At 44.2% G+C, this 10,201-nt stretch overlaps 1 protein-coding gene across 4 annotated transcripts in view; it reads left to right on the top strand.

Moving 5' to 3' along the window:
- Positions 1-304: 304 nt before the first annotated feature.
- Positions 305-10,201, top strand: part of EMCN (endomucin) — an 89,681-nt gene continuing 79,784 nt past the window's right edge. Inside the window, exon 1 of one of the 4 annotated variants that reach the window (XM_073340792.1) lies at positions 305-523. In XM_073340792.1, the coding sequence (XP_073196893.1) occupies positions 439-523 (85 nt within the window). In that variant the 5' untranslated portion in view covers positions 305-438. The remainder of the gene's footprint in view (positions 524-10,201) is intronic. The other 3 variants (XR_012158498.1, XM_073340791.1, XR_012158499.1) reach the window with 3 other exon arrangements.

Genomic DNA, 10,201 nt, shown 5'->3' with positions numbered 1-10,201 from the left:
AATTGCAGTTTGCTCTGTATTTCAGTACCTTGCTATAAAATGGCCCTTGTTTGGACCATCACTATTAAGTGTCCCCTTTTAAAAACATCCAAAATATGTTACCAAAAATTGGTCTGATGTACACCATTCTAAAGAAAGATCTGCCTCTCTTTAGAACCTTTCCTGGCCTCTGGGCTGAAAAAAACACAAAATAAAGTATTAACAAAAACACAGTTGACTGCCAAAGGAAATGAGTTCCTGTAAGGACTGAAACAATAAGTCTCCTCTGTATTGAACTCTCGGAGGGAATATGCTGCGTTTCCTCCTGTTCTTTATCAAAGTCCCCAAAATAAGCTGGAATGGGCAATGACTTTGCACAGTCTCTGCACACTTTTTCCACTTACTAATTAGGGCCTGCCTCACAGAGAGAGAAAACACGCTGCCTGGCTCTGCAAGGGAATGCCCATGCTACAGATTACAAGTATGAAGCTGCTTGGAGCTGCCCTCCTCTCCCTGGCCGTGTTCAGCATCTGCACTGCAAATGGTAAGAGTGCACTGTTCTCTGTCACTCTTCTGACTTTCTTGGTAAGCAGCTAAGTGCGCCTGGGCACCGTTTATGGGTTTCTGCTAGGCTTCACCTCACTGTACTATAGCAGCTCAGTCGTTCATTCCCACATGTATGGGCTGAGTAACTGCATTTGGAGGAATGCAAGGAGGGCATTGGTTTTTAATCGAATTAAATGTCTATAGTGAAATAGCCTACTGACCGATCAGTTTCTGTGGCCTATCTCTGTCCAGCTGTCATGAGCCTCCCAAACCTGAGGGATTAAAAGCACCCAGCAACTGGGAAAAGCCATTTACTCAAAAAATGTTTTCCTTCTTCTCCTGTGAAAAATATATTTTTCGGGACTTTTAAAAGGATTTGAAATGTTTGTCAGATTTGAAAATACCATTTAACACACTGGGGAACTTAAAGTGTGTCCGAGTGTAACCCTGCTGACTTCACTGCAATTACACTAGCAATGAATTTGGCCAAGTCTGCTTATCAGAAGCCAGTGTATGTTGACCACAAATACATGTAGACTTGTAACATTCCTCCAGTGTAATCCCACAATGCCCAGGGCAGTAGTGTTTTAGTTCTGCAATGTGAAAAAGTTACTCCCGTCTCCAAATACTTGATGATACTAGGTGACATAATGGCCATTGACCTGCTTTTTCTAATGTTTTTCTGCATAAAAGTTTGTGTACTTTCAAAGCAGAATAAATTACATTTCATTAGCGTGGGAAGCAACTACAACTTAAACTATCATTTCATCATCTTTATCAAGGATTAATTTGAAAACAAAGCTGATTTTCTCTCTCCAATTTTTTGGCCCATTATGCAGCAGATCTGTAGTCATAGCTTTTACAGATGTCATTAGAGCAGATGGCTTTCAGTGACTGGCTACTAACCAGTGAACAGAAACTCTGTTATTAATGGATTAAGTAATTGCAGGCCACTGTGTCCTCAAACTTTTACTTGGGTTACATGTTAGAAATTGATGCACAAATAAACAAGTGTGTCTTGTGTGGTGTAACTTGTGTTGTTATTCTGGCTCATTGCTGTTAAAAACGTGATGGAGATTGACAGGTAATATTGTTGCTACAGGAAAATTTGCTTTTCAAACCCTGCCAGGTCAGTATGAACTCTGTAAGTACGTGTTTGGGCTGCTATTTATGCTCTCTCTGCTGGGGTTAGAATGAGCAGCCTTCCTGCCATTGTTAAACCTTGACTTCATTGCAGGTCTTTTGAAAAGCAAGGTGGGATTAGTTCAGTAGGAGCAGGCTCAGCGGTGCTGTTTGTAAAAGCTTATTAGAAAGCAACATGCACAGGTTAAAGGGGATGCAAAGGAGAGCTACGATTTCTGTCAAATGCATTTCCTAACACCTCTCCTGTCGCTGAATGGGAATGATTGGGTAGTGCTCATCACGCTGAATTAGCCAATATCATCAAGTAATGGTCATTTGCTTGTAACTATTTTATTCTGTTATAAAAATCTTAAACTCAAAACAGACATGCTGAAACTCCACTGGTAAAATAATAAGAAAAAAAGGAAGACCATGGGTGGAAAAATACAAAGCGTATGTCTCCATCTCTACCATACAAATGAAACGTGAGTGGAGCTGGAAAACTTCATAAATTGATAATCTGTGGAGGACAGAAAGGAATCCCCTCATGTTTGACACAATCCTATTGAAAGGGACACTGTTAACTTGAAATCTGACCAGTTTCAAAAAATGAGATGAGCAAATTCAGGTACAACACTTCCTACTGAATCCCCCTGCTAGTTTCTGTTATTTTATAATCCCACTTTCCTATTTTTTAAAAATATTTTTTCTCCTATTGCCGTGTGAAAGACCCACCCAGAGACTATATGGGGAGAGTGAAACTGTTATACGCACAAAGTTCTGTCAAATGCTCAAAGTGAACAGACTGAGAAAACTGAGGGTTATTTTTCCTTTAATTTAATTTGATTAGGTGTTCCTTGTCGCAACAGCAGGTAAAAAATGTCGGGCAGTAACTGTGATTTAAGTTGACAGTGTCCCTTTAAGTAAAATGCAATTAAGGCAACCTCACTTTTTTTTTAAAGTCAGTCGACATATGTTCCCCATCTTAGGGACCTAGTAAGTGGCCCTCTCAAAGCTAACTGGCTGCTCCTCTAGTCTCTGAGAGTATGCTTTCATTGCAGCTAGCAGTGACCTGGGTGGAAAGACTCATGGTGGTGGGGCTCATGCTAGAGTGGGAAGTTGCAGCTCTGGCAGAAATTCTGACTAGCCACTCAAGCTCAGATCCAGGGCCCTGAGTTGCAACCCCACACTGCTGGTTTTAGCAAGCTAGCTCCACCTCCGCTATCTTGAGTGTCTGCCAAGGGTAGGAGTGTTCCATTCAGCTGCACTTTAGACATACCCTGAAGACTTCCAATGGTCTCCCCTTCTCATATCTTCAGATAATGTGTGGCCTTTCACAATTGTCTGGGAGCATTATAGGGTGTGTGGGGAGGACATACATCACCCTCTGAAGCATCAGGTATTGACTACCAATGGAGGCAGGAAATGACAGAGCCGCTTTTTGCATCTCCCTATCTTAATGTGTGTTGCGTGCCTTCAAATGCATCTCAAAACTATACAGTCCTGTGTGCATCCCTTTTTGTGCAATGGATTGTAAATATTCCCACATTCTGGCAAAATACTTCGTCCCACTTAATAGGAGGCACTGTCATATTTTAGAATTATATTTAGTTGAAATTGTAGATTCAGCCAAACCATAGCCTGGAGGTGAACACTCCCATCCCAACACTATCGAGAAGTTTGGAACTGCATCCAAATTGTGCATTTTGGGCTCAACACTCATTGAAATGTTTGCGATTTGTGGATTTGTCTGGAACCTCTCCACACACATACACACATACAGATGCAACTATTATGATCTGCAGTGTTTTTGAATGTTCTCCCCAGAAGGACATATAGTTGTCATCTTCCTTAGCCTGCAGGGATTAACTGCAGCTTGATGAATACTGGACTCAGCCTCCTGCAAGAAACAAATACAAAGAGAGAGAGAAGTTGGCAGCCCTCACAGGACTGGAAAATTTTAGGATCTAAATTCAGTCTGTGAGCTAGCAATATTTTCCTAAAATTTTTCCAATAGAGTTTTGATATGAAATTCTTTGGACTCTCATGCACAAGCGTATTATTGGAGGCTGGATGAATCTAGAAATGTTCAGGATCCATTGATAGCAAAATAAAAGCCCCAGAACCTTCCTGACAACTCAACTCTAGTCTAAAGGCTTCTCTGAATCCCAAACTTCATAGTGGACTTGGGAATTCCTTGACTCTAGAATTAAAGTGCTCTCGCCTAACCACATTTCCCGCTATCCCCGTCTGCACCAAAATATACATATACCTTAGCACAGAAATGCTTCCTGGGCTGATTCATCATGCTTCCAACTACCTATTACCTGGGGAAAAGAGCTAACAGGGAGGGAGGGACAGCTGGGAGAGAAACTGAGCCAAAGAGCTGTGAGCTATGGGATCATAGAAGATTAGGGTTGGAAGAGACCTCAGGAGGCCATCTAGTCCAACCCTCTGCTCAAAGCAGGACCAACACCAACTAAATCATCTCAGCCAGGGCTTTGTCAAGCCGGACCTCAAAAGCCTCTAAGGATGGAGATTCCACCGCTCCCTACATAACCCATTCCAGTGCTTTACCACCTTCCTAGTGAAATAGTATTTCCTAATAGCCAACCTAGACCTCCCCCACTGCAACTTGAGACCATTGCTCCTTGTTCTGTCATCTGCCACCACTGAGAACAGCCGAGCTCCATCCTCTTTGGAACCCCCATTCAGGTAGTTGAAGGCTGCTATCAAATCCCCCCTCACTCTTCTCTTCTGCAAACTAAATAAGCCTAGTTCCCTCAGCCTCTCCTCGTAAATCATGTGCCCCAGCCCCCTAATCATTTTTGTTGCCCTCCACTGGACTCTTTCCAATTTGTCCACATCCTTTCTGTAGTGGGGGCCCCAAAACTGGATGCAATACTCCAGATGTTGCCTCACCCGTGCCGAATAGAGGGGAATAATCACTTCCCTCAATCTCCTGGCAATGCTCCTACTAATGCAGCCCAATATGCCGTTAGCCTTCTTGGCAACAAGGGCACACTCTTGACTCATATCCAGCTTCTCATCCATTAGACTCCCCAGGTCCTTTTCTGCAGAACTGCTGCTTAGCCACTTGGTCCCCAGCCTGTAGCAGTGCATGGGACTCTTCTGTCCGAAGTGCAGGATTCTGCACTTGTCCTTGTTGAACCTCATCAGATTTCTTTTAGCCCAAACCTCTAATTTGTCTGGGTCACTCTGGACCCTATCCCTACTCTCCAGCATATCTACCTCTCCCCCCAGCTTAGTGTCAAACTTGCTGAGGGTGCAGTCTATCCCATCATCCAGATCATTAATGAAGATGTTGAACAAAACCAGCCCCAGGACAGACCCCTGGGACACTCCACTTGATACCAGCTGCCAACTAGACATCAAGCTGCTGATCACTACCTGTTGAGTTTGACAATCTAGCCAGTTTTCTATCCACCTTATAGTCCATTCATCCAATCCATACTTTTTTTTAACTTTCTGGCAAGAATACTGTGGGAGACCGTATCAAAAGCTTTGCTGAAGTCAAGATATATCACGTCCACCGCTTTCCCCATATCCACAGAGCCAGTTATCTCATCATAGAAGGCAATCAGGTTGGTCAGGCATGACTTGCTCTTAGTGAATCCATGTTGACTGATCCTGATCATCTTCCTCTCCTCCAACTGCTTCAAAATGGATTCCTTGAGGACCTGCTTCATGATTTTTCCAGGGACTGAGGTGAGGCTGTCGTCTGTAGTTCCCTGGATTCTCCTTCTTCCCTTTTTTAAAGATGGGCACTACATTAGCCTTTTTCCAATTGTCCGGGACCTCCCACAATCACCACAAGTTTTAAAAGATAATGGCCAATGGCTCTGCAATCACATCAGCCAACTCCCTCAGCACCCTCAGCTGCATTAGATCCGGCCCCATGGACTTGTGCATGTCCAGCTTTTCTAAATAGTCCTTAACCTGTTCTTTCACCACTGAGGGCTGCTCACTTCCTCCCAATATTGTGCTTCCCAGTGCAGCAGCCTGGGAGCTGACCTTGTCTGTGAAGACCAAGGCAAACAAAGCATTGAGTACTTCAGCCTTTTCCACATCATCTGTCACAAGATGCCTCCCCCATTCAGTAAGGGTCCCACATTTTCCCTGACCACCTTGTTGTTGCTAACATAGCTGTAGAAACCCTTCTTGTTACCATTCACATCCCTTGCTAGATGCAACTCCAATTGTGCTTTGGCCTTCCTGATTATACCCCTGCATGCTTGAGCAATATCTTTATACTCCTCCCTGGTCCTCTGTCCAAGTTTCCACTTCTTGTAAGCTTCCTTTTTGTGTTTAAGCTCACCGAAAATTTCTATGTTAAGCCAGTCTGGTCGCCTGCCATATTTGTTATTCTTTCTGCACATTGGGATGGTTGTTCTTGCACCCTCAAAAAAGCTTCTTTAAAATACAACCAGCTCTCCTGGATTCCTTTTTCCCTCATATTAGCCTCCCAGGAGATCCTGCCCATCAGTTCCCTGAGGGAGTCAAAGTCTGCTTTTCTGAAGTCCAGGGTCCATATTCTGCTACTCTCCTTTCTTCCTTTTGTCAGTATCCTGAACTCGATCATCTCATGGTCACTACTGCCCAGGTTGCCATCCAGTTCTACTTCCCCTACAAATTCTTCCCTGTTTGTGAGCAGCAAGTCAAGAGGAGCATGGCCCCTAGTTGGTTCCTCCAGCACTTGCACTAGGAATTTGTCCCCAACATTCTCCAAAAACTTCCTGGATTGTCTGTGCACTGCTGTATTGCTCTCCCAGCAGATGTCAGAGTGATTGACGTTCCCCCATGATAACCAGGGCCTGTGATCTGGAAACTTCTGTTAGTTGTCCGAAGAAACCCTCATCTACCTCATCCACCTGGTCTGGTGGTCTATTGCAGATGCCCACCATGACATCACCCTTGTTGCTCTCACCTCTAAACTTAACCCAAAGACTCTCAAGAGGCTTTTCTCTAGTTTCGTACTGGAGCTCTGAGCAGTCATACTGCTCGCTTACATGCAGTGCAACTCCTCCACCTTTTCTCCTCTGCCTGTCCTTCCTGAACAGTTTATACCCATCCATGACAGTGCTCCAGTCATGTGAGTTACCCCACCAAGTCTCTGTTATTCCAATCACATCGTAGTTCCTTGACTGTGCCAGGACTTCCAATTCTTCCTGCTTGTTTCCCAGGCTTCTTGCGTTCATGTACAGGCACCTAAGATAACTCGCTGATTGCCCTACTTTCTCACTATGAATCAGGAGGCCTCCCCTGTTGCATCCTCCTCCTTGTGTTTCCTCCGGGTATCCCACTTACCTCTGGGCTCAGGTCACCATCCCTCAGCGAACCTATTTAAAGCCCTCCTCACTAGGTTAGCAAGCCTGCCAGCGAAGATGCTCTTCCCTCTCCTCATTAGGTGGATTCCATCTCTTCCTAGCAATCCTTCTTCCTGAAACAACATGCCATGGGCGAAGAATCCAAAGCCCGCTCTCCGACAGCACCTGCGTAACCATGCATTTACCTCCACAATTCAATGGCCCCCACCTTTGATGATGATCAAATACAGATACTCCTTCTGAGTCAACACCAAGATTTATTTTCCTGAAGAAATGAACCAAGACTAAAGTGAAGCTTGTTCTCTAATTGTTTTCAGTGGAGTGTAGGCATTAGCATGTGCTTATAGAATAATACCTAGCACTTCTACAATGCATATCTTCTTCAAAGCACAGTACATATATTCACTAAGCATCTGATTCTGTGACTCTTTGTGACAGTGAGTAGCACTTTGCCCACCAAGCACTCCTGTCAAAATCAGGCATTCGAAACAAACAGGAGTACTGGCGGAGAAAGGTACTATTAAATTAGTGTGGGTGGGCAGGTGTGTGGGATAGTGGTGAGGCAGAATTTGGCACTACAGGCCTGATCCAAAGGGCACTGAAGTCATTTGAAGTCTTTCCATTGATTTCATTAGGCTTTGTGTCAAACCCTAAATGAGATGAACCTAAACCAAAGCCCCCAGATCTGAACACTACTGAGCTTTGTGGGTCACCCCATCTCTATAACCAGACAAACCAAACAGCCAGATTCCAGCTTTGCAGCTTGAGACAATTGATGATGACAAAATGATATTAATTAACAGGAGCATTTTCAAGTGATGGTTGTTTGCATTTCTATTTAGATGCGCTTTGAGTTTGTAAGTATCGTTAATTGTAGCCGGAAGCGATGGACAAACTGTTCTCCTCTCCTTCCCTCGCTCATGTCCCCATATACACAAACCTTCATTTGTTTTAGGAACTAGATGCAAAGGGAGCCATTTTTTTGAGCTATTGCAACACTTGAATATGTTTTCTTCCCATTCTGTGTCCCTTTCCCCTCTGTTTTGGTTCAGACCTCAAATGCTGCATCAGCTCATCAGCTCAGTTTTGCAGGCTCAAGAAATTGAATAGGCTTTGGGTAATTTGCTGAATTTTGGATGCTTATCTGAACTGAACTTGAACTTGCACTCTAAACATTTTGGGGTTTGCCGGTTGTTCGTAGGTGGGGACATCTGAAATCAATTTGCAAGATGGACATTTTCAAACATCCAATTGCAGTAAATGGAATTTACTCTAGCCTTTAATTGAGCTTTAGTTCCTGGGCAGGTGGTGTTCTCCCTCCCGACACATTCCTTTGACTCATTACTGCTGTCTCATGTTGGGCCAGTAATGGCTTGTGGATTTCCAAGGTAAACTTACAATTTTTGTTCTGTTCTGTAGTATGTTTTACTCCCAAACACAAAGGCAGGTTCAACGCAGGTGGATAAGATAAGGAAACACAAGCTGAGAATAGAAATAGCTCACTTGACCGGTGACCAGGGCATGATGTGCAGCCAGAACAAATGGAAGCTGGATCCTTAGGGAATATTAAATTCAGCCACCTCTGGCTGCAAACACGACACCATATAATATTAAAAATACCAAACTAGAGGCTGTCTTGCTTTCATACATTTTCTCACTTGAAATGATTTTGATGTCCTTTTTTCTGGGTTTTTCTGTCTCCTATATCTGGACCAAATCCAGAGGCAAAATATCCACTGAACTCAATAAGCTTTTCCTAATTAAAGAATGAGTAAGAAGCTCAGTGTTTGACCTTCTGTTTACCTACATGCTTATCTCCAGCCTCTGCAAAATCTGTGGATACATAAGTGACAAAACTCTTTCCAGACATACTGTCTCCGACTAGACTAATGAAGGTTCTAACTGGTGACATTCTGCCGTGAAGCTATCATTACAGTTTAAAGAATGTTCAGACCACAGAGCATCAACCCACAGAGAGATGTTACTGATTTTGTACTGCAGTGAATTTCTAATTTTATGCTGAAGCAAATTTAAGACTGATCATCTACTTTTTATAAATACCATGTTTAAAAATGTACATTGTAATTGGTTAGGAAAAAGGTATGTCAGGGTTGGGATGCTGTAAAACTATGGCTGTTGCTGGAAAAATTCTCCCCAGACTAAAACTCTTGGCAAAACTGTCAAAATTCAATAGGAGTGCAAGGGGTGTCATTTGACACAGAACTTGGCCCAGTGGATATGTAGGAACTGTTGCTTCCATACAGCAAGTCAGGAGTCTAGGCCAGGCTCTAATAAAATCCCATAATCTGCACTTGGCAAGCCCAAGAACAGGACAGCATGCAAGGAAACAGGTATCCCATTTTTAAACTGGGGTATTGGAATCCCTGGGCCAGATCCTGGCCTGTGATATAAGCCATTTGAATTGCTCCAGTAGTGCATAAGGCCCCCTAAAGAGGAAATGGGTCCAGTTCTCCTGTGATGGGTTAGGTCCTTCCCAGCTAGGCCTGATAGAGAGCACCTGGCCTCTATGAAGACTCAGGCAGCAACTGTGAAAAGGGAATAGGGAAGGAGCAGTAAGGCGCTGGTGACAGTTGCCAGTCAAGAGCTCTATGAGACTCAAAAGAACAGTAGTCAAGAGCTGCTGGTGAAGTTCAGTGAGAACACTGTTGGGAGAGTGCTATGGATAGGATTTGCTGGAGAGAACTGGCCAGAGTGGGGGAACCCTGCTGAATAGAAGACTTGTGCAGAGAATCCTCGATAAAGGGGAAGAACCAGCTCACTCAGTGCAGGCTGAGCCCAGGAACCAGAGAGTTGATTCTGGAGGGAGGTTCCCATGAGCAGGGGTGGGACTCCAAACAAAGAGACCCGAGGAGTGGAATGCTGCAGGGAGCCCTCTTGCAGAACAGCTGAGTGGAGGGCTGTGAGAGAAGAGCTGCAAGAAGCGTGGAGAATTGCTGGAGATGTGGAGGCCCTGGAATAGGTGCATAGTAATTGGAGGAATTGTTGACTCTTGGATGTGTGGCTTGGAGCTGGGCTCCAGAGTGCAGGGCTGGAGGACTGCTGCATTTTAACCTGCTTTACTTTGGGGTCGGAGGGTGGGGGAGAATTCTGACTTGGAGGAGCTTGCTGAATATGGAATTGTGGTAATTATTCCTGGGTTCAGGCCTAGAATTGGACTCTGAGAGGGACAATGTTCCTTTTCCAGG

The sequence above is a fragment of the Lepidochelys kempii genome, chromosome 4, assembly GCF_965140265.1.
Source record: "Lepidochelys kempii isolate rLepKem1 chromosome 4, rLepKem1.hap2, whole genome shotgun sequence".
NCBI lineage: Eukaryota > Metazoa > Chordata > Testudines > Cheloniidae > Lepidochelys > Lepidochelys kempii.
The sequence above is the reverse complement of the archived record's forward strand: the minus strand, read 5'-3'. Positions and strand labels throughout refer to the sequence as shown.